The sequence below is a fragment of the Megalopta genalis genome, chromosome 1, assembly GCF_051020955.1.
Source record: "Megalopta genalis isolate 19385.01 chromosome 1, iyMegGena1_principal, whole genome shotgun sequence".
NCBI classification, from domain to species: Eukaryota; Metazoa; Arthropoda; class Insecta; order Hymenoptera; family Halictidae; genus Megalopta; species Megalopta genalis.
The window spans coordinates 24530353-24542907 of NC_135013.1; the positions used below are offsets into that span (position 1 = coordinate 24530353).

Sequence of the window (12555 nt, forward strand, 5' to 3'; positions counted from 1 at the left end):
ATTCAGGCGTGTGAGTTATCAAAACTGATCAAAACGGTAGTAGCGTGGTGAAGAACTCGATCAAATGGAGTTGTTTTTGTGTGTTTGATGCGTAGTGTCAATTAACGATATAGTTTTTACCAGAGTGACTTACCATTGACGTGCGAAATATTATCGTCGTTAGTCGACCTTTCATTATTCCGGTACAACAGGAAATATGATAATTGCCCCTATAGTTGATTAGCTGCTGGCGTTGATAATAACATGCTGCTAATATATGATAAGCCTGTACCGTGTACGTCTGCACACCATTTGGAATTAATAACGGCGGAACGATCCTTGAACAGTCCGCGGTCGGTGTTTGGTAGCGAACCGATTCAGAAGGTGACAGATGTTTCGTAAAGTAACCTGAAATATTTCCTGGTATCGTTTGATCGTTCGACATTCACATCGTCGGGTACGAGTAAACAGGTAGGATTCCACGGCACTGTAAACATTCATCCTTATCACCACTTCTTTCATAATACCACTACATTCACTTATAAGTGATAATATACACTTATTTTAAAAGTATTAAATTACGAAGAAAGCAATTAAAGTAATCGCTTACAATTTGTTCTAATGAGAAGTCTTGTTTTTATTTATACAGTACACACAAAATTTATATAGAAACTTATCAGATACCCTGTATAGCAGATGTTTTATGCATTTAATTTTCTTTTTTTTTTCAGTTACAATGCCGTTAATCTTTTATGTGGGACTATATTTGTTACTTTTTGGTAGTTGCATCGGTGATTTCTCTGACTGGGAAACTAAATGGCAAATATTATGCCCTGGTTTATATCCCACAGTGTACACAAGTTACACACCTCGAGGAAATTTGTCCAGTGGAATATATGCTAGTCAGCCACACTTGAATGGTCTTCAACATTGCATTGCTGCCTGTTGCACTAAACCTAAGTGCAATGTGGCCCTTATGCATAATAGTACTTGTTACCATCTGCAATGTGAAAATTCCAAGATATGTTTACCTTTATATAGAGGCGATTTAGCTAGTGAAAGTCCACCAAGTATGGTCTTAGTTAAGCCTGTAGAGGAAGATGAAATGTGGAGTGATTTATTGAAACATATGGACGAAGATACTGGGTGAGGATGAAATTGTTCAGAAAAATTTACAACCACGGTTACAGAAATATTTTTAATGTGTATCTCATATTTTTTAGTCCTCCTCTTATGGATGGTGCAGACAGATATCATATTCTTTTTGGTGGGTCCAATGGTATGAGTTGTATCACTCAAGCAACTTGTTTGGAGAATGAAATATGTGTTAAAGATCCAGAAAAACCCGATGTTGGCATATGTCAATGTTCCATTGGCTTTAAACACAATATGGAAGGTGTGGTTATTTTATAGAAGTTGTTTCACTTCGTTGATTCTTCATTTATTAATTTATATGGTTTTATGGTAGGAATGTGCGTTGCGGATGAAGAAATGGAACTCAGTGTAACACCACAGATAAAACCACAGATTCTGAAAGACTCTGGGACATCAATGACTCCACCGGTGAAACGTTTGTTAGTTTCGGCTGTTTCAAAGGAAGTTCGTTTACCAGAAAATGAAGTAACATTGTCTGCATACACTGTACCTGCAGAGCAGGAGAATGAGCATTATAATTATGCCTGGAGCCTTTTAAGTCAGCCAGAAAGTCACACAGGCATTATGACTGATCAGAATCGTATGACTGTTAAATTGAGTAACTTGTCCGAGGGTTTATATACATTTAAGGTGACAGTAAATAGTCCCAATGCTTATGGCGAAGCGTACGCAAACGTCAGCGTTCTACCACGTGGGTTCCTCTCGTTATAAAATTCATCGGCTGTTAAAAATGTTAGTTATAACTAACTTTATCATTATTTACAGCCAAGAGAATAAATCAAGCACCAATAGCTATAATTTCACCTGCTTCACAAGTCGTAAAACTACCGAATACTGGAGCTGTGTTAGACGGGTCATCGAGCAAAGATGACGACCGGGTCATTTCTTATCACTGGGAATTGCAACAAGGACCTATTGGTTATCAACCTAATCTAGTCGATACACCCACGTTGCAATTAGATAATCTAATTCCTGGCAATTATACGTTTAAGTTAGTATGCTATTTCATGAGTTAAATGTACTTAATCAGCTTAATGACATGTTTACTTCGTCAGGTTGACTGTAGAAGATTCTGATCACATTACCAATTCTACTAGCGCTAACATAACTGTATTGAAAGTAACCGATTATCCACCTAGTGCAAACGCGGGACAAGATATAATTATATACTTACCTCAGAATACACTTACTCTTAATGGTAACTTAAGCACAGACGATCACGGAATAGCGAGCTGGGAGTGGACGAAAAGTCCCTCTGATCAAAACAAAGCGGTGGATATGCAAAACACAAGGACTCCGTACTTACAACTGTCCAATTTAGAGGAGGGAATGTATACGTTTGTGCTAAAAGTAACAGACGATTCCGAGCAGTCTTCAACAGCTGAGGTTCACGTGTTTGTGAAACCACCAACGAATAAACCACCCAAGGGTAATTATACGACTTAGAACTTGTATTTATAATGTGGATATAAATGTTTTACTTTATACTATTTTGTACAGCTGACGCAGGCGAAGATATAACGATAGCTCTGCCTGAAACAAAAACTCTACTAGATGGTCACAAAAGTAAAGATGATATTAAAATTGTCTCATATCATTGGGAACAAGTCAGGTAAATTGAAGTTTTAGATGTTAGGTCTTCCAGCATAACATTATAATAAGGAATCTCGTTTAACAGTGGGCCCAGCAATGCAGAATTCTCTGCAGTTAACGAATCAATTACCAATGTAACAAAATTAACCAAGGGTGACTATGAGTTTAAGTTAACTGTAATCGATGATAACGGAAATAAAGATTCTGATACCGTGAATGTAAAAGTTACACAAAGTATGCATGAATTACTATTTAATTCTTTCCACATTTGAATGGTTCAAATGTAATAGAGATAATTTTATTTTACAGATAAAAATGCGCCTCCTAAAGCAAACGCGGGAGGTGATCAGATTGTAAACGCGCCCATCGGTGCATTGATCATTAATGGATCTCAATCAACTGATGACTTGAGAATTAAAGATTGGATATGGTCAAGAGATTCCTCTAGTCTTGCTATTGGTACTATAATTCAAGATACAGATAAGTCACCGGTTTTAATGGTAATAATATTTAATTAGAACTGCATTTAAAATAAATAGAATGTCGCCGCCATCCTAATTTATGCAATTTTAGCTAACTGATATCGTCCCAGGTAGATACGTTTTTAAATTGAAAGTGGTGGATGACCAAGGTCTCAGTAGCGAAGACACTGTGTCGGTTATAGTAAAACCGGGTGGGTGTAGAAAAAGGAAACTGCAGATTGATGTTTTGTAATTAAATCTAAGTAAATATTTATGTTTTCTAGATCCGCAATTATTACACTTGGTTGAACTCACATTAAATATCGGAGCAAACATGCTCACAGTGTCTCAAAAAGATTCATTGGTAGTAAAGTTACAAATGTTACTGCGAGATGAAGCATCAATTATTGTACAGAACTTAAGAGCAGAACCTCATACTGGCAGAGCAGTGCTAGTATTTTATGTTGCAAAGAAAGGAGAACAAACTACTATGCCGGGACCGGAAGTGGTTAAGCGGTTGAAGGAAAAACTAAGACAAGATTCCGGGCTTCTTCAGTTATCTGTCGCCAACATCGACACTGTTCTGTGTCAAAATAATTGTTCGGGTACGTTGGTAGACTGTACTTAAACACTTTAAACATCTTAATTGAAACAAATATCTGAAGGAAACATGATTATAGGTCATGGTGTATGCAATCAAGAGACAAGGGCATGTATGTGTGAAGCATTTTGGATGCAAAATTTAATACAGAAATATTTTGGTAATGGTGATTCCAACTGCGGTAAGTCGAACTATATTGAGCAATAAATTACGTTTCTGAAATCTAAAGTAATGGTAAAAATGTAAATTTCCAGATTGGAGCATTCTTTACGTGATCATCGCACTGCTATCTTTGGTTGTATGTTGGGTCGGTCTACTGTGGGGATTGGTTTGCCTATGCCAAAGAATATGTACGGGGAAGCGACGTTCGCTTCGTGCTAAGAAAAAACCCCCCCGATACTCCCTGTTACAACCGGTACCGGAAGACGATAGCAGCACCTGTACGATATTTTTAAATACTACTAACCGAAAATAATTGTATAGTATTAACTTTGGCGCAATTACTTTGCAGTTTCAACGCATAAAATGGTGCTATCTGAATCAGACACGGACTCTGACGATGTTTTATTCGAACACCGTAAGACGAAAAACAGCCAAGCAAGAAACGGTAAATCACGAAATGGTTTTATTAGCCCTTAGCGGACGACGACTTTTTCGGCCGAGTCAGGTAGCAGGACGAGACGATTTTTGCAAATATGTCGAGTGTCTTATATGGTACAACAAAATGGTACAACAACATATAAATTATCTTATGAAAACGTTATATTTCATTAGTTTATCTATATTCATACTTCTATGAATATAATTTTACAAAAATTATGATTTGTAGTTTCGTTTGGTGTGATAGTTTATAAAACATTGATCAAGATTGACCAAGATCTTGGTTTATCTGGACATATATCACAAAAATAGGTCGTCTCATGTCTTCCCCCTGGTTTGTTTCAACTGAAACAAACTTTGCAATCTTTCTTTGTGCTTGAACTTGAATATTTATCTCGTGGTTGACGAAAATCTCCTCTCAATTTGTTGATCAAATTCATTCTCTGCCTTTTTACATGTTTTTAGAAAATGTACGAATTGATTAAACATATTTCCAGTCCCCAGAAAAATAATTTGTGCCACCACTTCGGGGACTTTCTCATAAAACAGTACGTTGAACAATATTAATCTGTCAGATCAACGCCGCTCATGAATTTAGTATAATTTATAACAGCATTGGGTTTTATAATCACGGTTTGAATACCATGCCGGAGTATTTGGTCAACGTTACTCATTTCTGCGTTGTAATAATTTGTCAATATCGTGAAGATCCTTTTATCTTTCCACGTCGAAATCACATTAATGTTTCTGTGGTATACTACTATGAATTTTCCTTTTGGAAGTTGTTTTTTTTATTGAATCTGGCAATTCTATTCTATTTGTTAGTATCGTCCCTGTCAAATGACACTTTATTTTGTGTAATTTATTAGCTAAAAATGGTAAAAAAAAAATGTGGTATCCTTGCGTACCTGGAATTTTATTCAGTATCATTGTATATAAATGTAAGGAGATTCTTGTCGATACTGGGTGGTCCGATCTTGTCAATGTTTCTGTTGTAAGGCTGCCATAGTAAGGTAAAATTCCGCAAATATAACCCGTATTTGAATCTGCCAGTGCGTAAATTCGGATCCTCGAGCCATTATCAGAGCCGCAGTCTTAGAAAAACCTTTTATTAATTAATATTTATCTTATCTCCGATCTAATGTATCTTTTCACACTTCGTATGAAAGAATAACAATAGCTAAGGAACCTTTCCAAGAACCAATAGTGCGTTCCCCTCGGTTGGAGATAACGAAATCTAACAAAAACACCGATTATCGCCTCTCACTCGCCACTCGTCCTGCCGCGCGAAACGCCGTGGCGACCGAGAATCACCTTTCGTCCGCTAAGGGTTAAAGTGGGTTCTAGGGTGAAAACATGAGGTAATAAATAGTCTTAAAAAACCTAATCAGTGCATTACGCATTAGATCACATGAATTAATCTACTATTTCAGAGCTGTATAGAATATAAGATCTCGTTAAGCGACGCACAGACGTGTATGTTTGGCCAAAACGTAAAGTACTAGTCACTTACAAGGCTGTAATGTTAAGTATGTACCTAACAAGATTCCATACGATTTCTTCAACCGATGAAATTGCCATCTGTACAAAAGAGTTCAACTGAAACTGATGTACTTAAGTACCGGTTACACGGATACCGAGAACACAGGCTCATTTCCTCCATTGCATTTTGTTCAATGATTTTATTTTTGTCTCGGGATAATATATAGTTTGTCTGTATTGTACAATTGAATTCGAGGCTTTTTAATTGTATTATCTTGTAGATGCACCGCTGTTTGTAAACACGAGCGGTATCATAGCACAATGATCGAACTTTGTTCGTTCACGGCCTTAGAAAGTATTGGAATTAGTATTTATATATAGCAATCATTCCTTAATCATATATCCTTTGTATGTACTACTTGCTCTTTAATGTGTATATCATCAATCTTATTTTTACACGTGTATGGATAAGTAATAAAATTTGTTATCCATATAACTGACAGAAATTTTAATATTACCTGCTAATGTTTATTCATTTATGGTCTCGGTAACTATCACAACCACGTAACGAATAACAAATACCTAGGATTTGGAATTCGGTACAAAACAGTCGCGTTTCGCTTCGCATGCGCCTGCCTTTGCGTTATTTTTAACTCATTACGCTATGGTAAACGTGAAGTAGTGCAAAAGGTATTTGTACCGTCTGTCGAAAACCATCTCAGTGCGTGCTAGCAGATAGGATTCTCTTCAACTTGGTAAGTTGACTTTTTACATCGATTTTATAGTGGGCTAACATTTGAAATCGGTAAACAAATTCCATTTCCTATTAGTTGCTTTCGATGACAATTATTGTAAATTGTATGCATTCTCTTGGACGTACTGAAAATAAAGGGTGACTAGTTTTCCTATCCATAATTAATTCATATAATATTGTGTGTTAGCTTTGACAGCTTAACAGTGTTTATGGATTTTGTCAAATGCTCCAAATATCGATTTACGAATTGCTGCGGTGAGAAAACGTCGATGGATGAGGAGAACGAGAACAACGGATTTAATAACAAAGATTGCACATTCCCCAAACGAAAAAATAAAGTGGCTGATACACAACCGGTCGTTGACGCAGATCCTCAGGCTTTTGCTAAAAGCGTTCGGTAAGAGCTATTTTCAATTTACTTAGTATATACTATTGACTATTCTGGGATTGTTGCATTCATTCCCCATCGTGTACAAAATTTTAACTATTGTCAGACATTCTAAAGATGGATGCCTCCATCGCTGATTCCGTTCACAGAGCTTGCGCGATTCTGAGCATGAAGATGAATCATTTGGTGATTACAAAATTAGAGCGTAGAAAACAGTACAATGAAATCGAAAAGCTAACATAAAGAATGACTATATTAATTAATTATATCATATACAGTAATAAGTTGTTTCCTTTATTTTTCTATTTAGTTATGACGTTTCTTCAAAAGTGCCTATCACTTGGAATACGAATGGAACAAATTCCATGTACCAACCTTCCTCTGATTTATCTTATAATGTAAAGGATCGAATAAGTAATGACTACAGCCAAGAAGAAATCTTTTCTTCTCTTAAGACAGGGGAAGATAAAGACTTCCGTTGTCCTAGATGCGGTAAAAGGATGCACGAGCCGAGACTCCTACCATGCTTACATCCTATCTGTTCGTTGTGTGTTTCAGAATTACTAAACAAACGTAAGTGATGCAAAATCAATTAGTTATTCTCTAATAGTAGAATATTTTCTTATTGTGTTCTTATATATTTTAGGTTCTTGTAATTCCCCGAAAATTATTAAAATCCACAATTCACGAGAGCGAAAAAATAACTTCCATGAATTGTGTCCCCTATGTGATTTTCGATTGCCAACCGTTGGTTCTCCGGTACCTCCTCCACATTATCCTCTTCAACATCGGTTGGTCATGGACGCCATACGCTGCAGACTTGCAAATAGAGTTCTCTGTGATGTTTGTACGGATGAAGTGGTTGTAGGCATTAGAGTCCTTTTCCTTTAGTCAATGCTGTTTAAGTCGATGTAATCTAGTTCTTATAAATTTTGATTTTTACAGGCGTCGGTCCAGTGTTCCACGTGTCTCCGCAATTTTTGTACGGAATGTGGGATGGAACATCAACAGCTAGTCACCATGGAACTCAAGCCATTAAAACATAAGATAAGACCGCTTTGGGAAGCTACTAAACTGCGACGTACCACGTTATGTCAAAAACATCCTACACACGCACTGAGATTTTATTGTATTGCGTGCCAACAGGTTCATGAATCTTATTGTCTTATGCTAGATGACCACTTTGTTTTTTTCCCCATTGTTAATTAATAAGTAATTTCCTCTCAGGTAACGTGTAAAGAATGTATGTGGAGTACTCAGCATCGCGGCCATGCCAGCGAAAACGCATCCGGAGCTGGGAGAAGGGTTGCTTTATATTTGACGACAGTATTGCAAAAGGCAAAAGCACTTTTGAACGTGCTTTTAACACAGTATGATCGAAATACGCTATTAAGTAGTACCTTCGAGGAAATGAAAGATTCTTTCATTTCTATGGATTACCGGTATGTTATCATAATACTTATTTAAGGTTAAAGACTGTGGAATTGTGTAGAGGTATGAATTGTCATGTGATGTTACAAGGTTCAGAGCGATAATTATAAGACTGTCATTTGAGGTACAACATAATAAGATATAGAAAATTATTTTAGGAATAGTATGTTAAGTTTTACATGCAATGACATTCTATTCTATAGCAGTTTGTATTGCTATGTATATTTAATAAAGACTGATGTACAAAAATAATGATATACAGAGAGGCAGTGCCTGATAATCAGAACTGTACTGTACATATCTTTGCAACCATTGACTCAAAATTCTTGGTCTCAAATATTCCTAATAATTTTACACATTGAATATATAACACAGATTGCTATAATAGTAGCTTATAACAATTTTTTGTAAGTAAGCTTTCTCACTGGCACAGGTGCACTTTACCGCAAAGAATTTATATACATATGAAGAACAGGCAAAAATATGGCAATTGAGGGGCTAAAAGAATATTTTGAAGGTACAGGAATGTTCAGGAAGCTTACCTGCATGTATATCATGCAAAAGAAGTTTATTTACTGTTTGAAAATAAAAATTTAAAAATAGCGCCATTTGTGACAAGTAGTGACCCTTGTGGCGCAATTTCGAAGCTCCGTTCAGGGGTTCGTACAGCGTCAATGCACGTAGTGACAAAATGCTCAAACTATTGGGCAACGTGACCGACGGAATAATTATACTCTTGGAAATGTACAGTTGCGTCATCTGGTGCTTTCAAGAATTACCGAAAATTTGTAATTTGTATCAGGTAACGAGAATCATTCATTTTTGTTTGCAATAATAAAAAAACTTCTTTGCATGATATACATGCACACGGCAGTCTCTTGAATATTTGTAAAACCTTAGAATATCCTTTAACAGTTAAATTCCCTAGTAAAGGAAATTTAAATACAAATATGTATAGATGTATAATGAAATTAATACCAAATAAACAGCATCAAACTAGCAGCTGGTGCATATGTTTTTGAAGTGCCAAGCAACGTCCGTGTCTCAAAACTGATCCACAGCAAGACCAATGACTTACGCCTGGATGTCCGACATGACCATGTCCACAACCTTGATATCCACCTTTAATTATATAATTACATATACAATATTGAATAGTACTTTATTGCATTATTCAATAAACATGTAGTACCAGGCATTGTTCCTCTACAACCACAGGTGACTTCTTTTTTCCCTCCACTTGAACAAAATGTACAACAATGGTATATGCCACTGTGAGAAGAATTCAACATTATCCTTGTATTTTCACTAGTATTTTCTAAAAGGGTTATCCATCGTTCATAGAATATACATATGAAAAGATAAACAATTATGTATTCAATTTGTCTTACCTAGTGATGTATTAAATACCCCTAAAACCTTAAATCTTGTTATTATAGTGTTAGCAAGACTCAATATTTCTACATCAGAACCATCAGAAATTAATTCATTTGTAAGAAAAATAGCATCAAGTAGATGTCTTGCTTTTTTTAGTCTGTCAAATTCTTGAATTCTTTCTTCGGCTTGTCTTGCATAGGATAATAATGGATCGTACTTCCATGCATTCGATTCTTCGTTTGTAACTCCATCAGAGTATCTGTTTAAAGTAAAAAATTATCCTACATTGTTATTTCACTATGTAAAATACCAATATGTTCTTTCAATGATTAATTAAGAATTGTCATGTGATGTATAGTTTAAGAAGTCATTTATTCAAAATGGTATAGCTGTATACTTTATTACTGTCATTTGAGGTGCAAGTTATTCACTCCTTCATTAAATGCCTAAAACTTATATAATTATAATCATAAAGTATTGCTTTGTCTTTTTCCTACAACATTTATTCTTTTATAAATAGTTAAATCAACCAGCATTTGTTTATAAAGTACAAAGGTATTTAAATACATGTAAATAATGGTTCCAAGAAATTTCAGAATTAAACAATACCTTTTTTAGAAGCATGTTCTGACAATTTTACACTTAATTGTATTAATCACTGCAATTATAAAATTTCGTTTCATGTATCTTTAAATATCATCTCACGATTTGCCACTTCCCATTATTAGTGCTTAAAAATGTGTAAGTACATAATCGTTTTTCTAGAACAATGCATATGTGCCACTTTTTAAATGCCATTGCTAAAAACGGTCAACAAAAATAAAATGTAGAAATACGATGTCACACGTGTATTTCACAAATGTAATTCATTAATTTCACTTTGAAATACAAGAATGTATTGTCTAAATAGAAGATATGTGAATAATTCACTTTTCCACACGAAATAAATCTTCTGAAATGTGGGTGCAGGACAGATTCACGATTCACTATAGGAGAATAGCGCCATCTATACTCGGTTGATATTTCGTTTCTAAAATTATTTTTTACTTTCTTCAAATTTTATTACAATAATAATAAAGCTGTTACAAGTTTTTGAGGTATATCGAAATATAATACAGCATCGCTGATAAATAAAATAATTATTTAATTGATATTTCTGTATGAGACAAGCGTAGGCACTATTTTAAAATCTATAAAAGTATATTTGAAAAATGTTTCTCCAATATTTTGAAAATAGATAATTACATCTTTCGTTAAATATGTTAAAATTACAAATCAAGTTATAGAGAATGAATCCTCCAGTAAGCTACAAGCAGTTTGAATGCTTCTGATTAAAATAAAAATATTAAAATTAAATATATTAATTATGCTAAAATAAGTTGAGCATTATACACTGCAACTGAGTGCAACACTCAAAAAATCTTCAAATCCAATAGTAATTGTCCCTGCTTGGTCGGTGTCTCGAACTCTAAAGGCATCTATAACAAAACAAATTAAAGATTGTTATTACAAATGCTTTAATTAAGATATTTTTCATAATTTCAAATATATCTAATTTTATTGAATTATTTACCTGTAAACCTTTGGATTTGGACACATAGTACAATAAACTGATCTACAGTAATAGAAGAATGACCACTAGGATCGCTCTTTTTTATGAGAAATGAAATAAATTCTGGACCAAGCCGATAGCCCATTTGTGTTAGAGCTGCATTTAATTCATTTTCTTGTATATTTCCAGAATTGTCTCGATCAAAGCCACGAAAGACACCTAGCCATGCATTGATATAATTGTAAAGTGCTTGAAATTCAAATAAGTCAATAGTGCCATTTTTCTCTTTATCAAACATGCCTGTAAAAATAATATAATTATTAGAAGTATATATACCTTTTAATGATATCGTTAATCTTATTATATATTATAATACATAATAATGAATTAATAGCTCACCGATCATTAGAGTACAAGCAGTATCCGAAAATGTACCTCCTTGACCATTTGCCAGTGCACATTTTAATTCTGATGCAGTAATTCTTCCACTATTGTCTCTATCAACAGCTAGAAACCACTGTTGCACTTGCGGATCCACTTGCATTTCAGGATCAGTTGCTCCGTACATAGCTGACTAAATAATTAATCACAAATAGTGTACGAAGAAAAAAAATAAGGACAAATAAATTGTTAATGTAGTAGATTCATTTCTTCGTATACAATTATTAAAACTATATGATATATTGAATTTATGAAACACGACAGAATGAAAATGTCATCTATTCATAGAAAACAAGTGTACTTTATCGATAATTACAGTGTGCAGAAGTTAATTACCGGATATGCCATGACTGATGTTTTTTGTCAATTGTGTACTGTCAATTATTGTATATGTATCGTGATCGTGATATACTCCATGTACTCTAAGCTCTAATCTAACTCTACGATCAAAACGACATCCCCACTCTGCGTGCACAATGCAGGTAGAAATGTAACAATATTGTAAACAATATTGTGCAGCTTATAAATATATTACCATTGATATATCTTGTTTGCTTAACTTGTACAAACTGATACGGTGCACTTAATGTTTACGATTATAATCTGTCTTCAGATATTATTTAATATTTGAATAGTATCATAAGAAAATACCGCTAGTTCCATCTATGGTAAAATACTTGAGCGTACATTTGATCGCACTCGATCAATTACCATATGGAATTTTGTGTCGGACCTGAAATA

General features: G+C 34.6%; 4 protein-coding genes across 7 annotated transcripts; 2 read left to right on the forward strand and 2 right to left on the reverse strand.

Moving 5' to 3' along the window:
* Window positions 1-34: 34 nt before the first annotated feature.
* On the forward strand, window positions 35-6367 carry LOC117229281 (dyslexia-associated protein KIAA0319). Of its 3 annotated transcripts, none has more exons than XR_013033881.1 (15): window positions 35-450; window positions 711-1125; window positions 1203-1375; window positions 1448-1825; window positions 1900-2125; window positions 2190-2563; window positions 2635-2746; window positions 2813-2961; window positions 3037-3227; window positions 3301-3400; window positions 3473-3793; window positions 3869-3970; window positions 4044-4229; window positions 4301-5750; window positions 5823-6367. XR_013033881.1 is itself a non-coding variant. In XM_076523738.1 (15 exons), the coding sequence occupies exons 2-15, from the start codon at window positions 716-718 to the stop codon at window positions 5837-5839; spliced, it is 2835 nt and encodes a 944-aa protein (XP_076379853.1). In that variant the 5' UTR covers window positions 35-450; window positions 711-715; the 3' UTR covers window positions 5840-6367. The 3 variants fall into 3 exon arrangements, 2 of the variants coding, with proteins under 2 accessions (XP_076379853.1, XP_033341570.2); XM_076523738.1 differs by having other exon boundaries at window positions 4301-4396; XM_033485679.2 differs by having other exon boundaries at window positions 4301-6367.
* A 104-nt stretch (window positions 6368-6471) lies between these two features.
* On the forward strand, window positions 6472-8696 carry LOC117227553 (E3 ubiquitin-protein ligase TRIM45). Its single transcript, XM_033482954.2, has 6 exons — window positions 6472-6626; window positions 6813-7022; window positions 7324-7586; window positions 7660-7877; window positions 7959-8159; window positions 8241-8696. The coding sequence occupies exons 2-6, from the start codon at window positions 6835-6837 to the stop codon at window positions 8478-8480; spliced, it is 1110 nt and encodes a 369-aa protein (XP_033338845.2). The 5' UTR covers window positions 6472-6626; window positions 6813-6834; the 3' UTR covers window positions 8481-8696.
* Window positions 8635-10543, reverse strand: LOC117229318 (uncharacterized). The gene is made up of 4 exons (XM_076520984.1): window positions 10527-10543; window positions 9836-10080; window positions 9637-9716; window positions 8635-9566 (listed from the first exon to the last, which is right to left on the reverse strand). Exons 1-4 carry the CDS (start codon window positions 10541-10543, stop codon window positions 9519-9521), a joined length of 390 nt encoding a protein of 129 aa, XP_076377099.1. The 3' UTR covers window positions 8635-9518.
* A 300-nt stretch (window positions 10544-10843) lies between these two features.
* Window positions 10844-12478, reverse strand: Pef (penta-EF-hand domain containing protein peflin). Of its 2 annotated transcripts, none has more exons than XM_033485722.2 (4): window positions 12350-12478; window positions 11773-11947; window positions 11395-11673; window positions 10844-11299 (listed from the first exon to the last, which is right to left on the reverse strand). In XM_033485722.2, exons 1-4 carry the CDS (start codon window positions 12350-12352, stop codon window positions 11208-11210), a joined length of 549 nt encoding a protein of 182 aa, XP_033341613.2. In that variant the 5' UTR covers window positions 12353-12478; the 3' UTR covers window positions 10844-11207. The 2 variants fall into 2 exon arrangements, with proteins under 2 accessions (XP_033341613.2, XP_033341605.1); XM_033485714.2 differs by lacking the exon at window positions 12350-12478 and adding an exon at window positions 12151-12309.
* Between the last annotated feature and the right edge of the window lie 77 nt (window positions 12479-12555).

Coding starts and splice junctions, on each gene's coding strand:
- Pef (XM_033485714.2), bottom strand. Junction 11,674..11,772: donor TGCTTGTACTCTAATGATCG/GTGAGCTATTAA, acceptor TTATTTTTACAG/GCATGTTTGATAAAGAGAAA. Junction 11,300..11,394: donor CCAAATCCAAAGGTTTACAG/GTAAATAATTCA, acceptor GTTTTGTTATAG/ATGCCTTTAGAGTTCGAGAC.
- LOC117229281 (XM_033485679.2), top strand. CDS start 716: ATGCCGTTAATCTTTTATGTGGGACTATATTTGTTACTTTTTGGTAGT. Junction 2,747..2,812: donor TATCATTGGGAACAAGTCAG/GTAAATTGAAGT, acceptor CTCGTTTAACAG/TGGGCCCAGCAATGCAGAAT. Junction 4,230..4,300: donor GGAAGACGATAGCAGCACCT/GTACGATATTTT, acceptor ATTACTTTGCAG/TTTCAACGCATAAAATGGTG.
- LOC117229318 (XM_076520984.1), bottom strand. Junction 9,717..9,835: donor GGTATTTAATACATCACTAG/GTAAGACAAATT, acceptor TTCTTCTCACAG/TGGCATATACCATTGTTGTA. Junction 9,567..9,636: donor TTGTAGAGGAACAATGCCTG/GTACTACATGTT, acceptor ATATAATTAAAG/GTGGATATCAAGGTTGTGGA.
- LOC117227553 (XM_033482954.2), top strand. CDS start 6,835: ATGGATTTTGTCAAATGCTCCAAATATCGATTTACGAATTGCTGCGGT. Junction 7,587..7,659: donor TTCAGAATTACTAAACAAAC/GTAAGTGATGCA, acceptor TATATATTTTAG/GTTCTTGTAATTCCCCGAAA. Junction 8,160..8,240: donor ATTGTATTGCGTGCCAACAG/GTTCATGAATCT, acceptor ATTTCCTCTCAG/GTAACGTGTAAAGAATGTAT.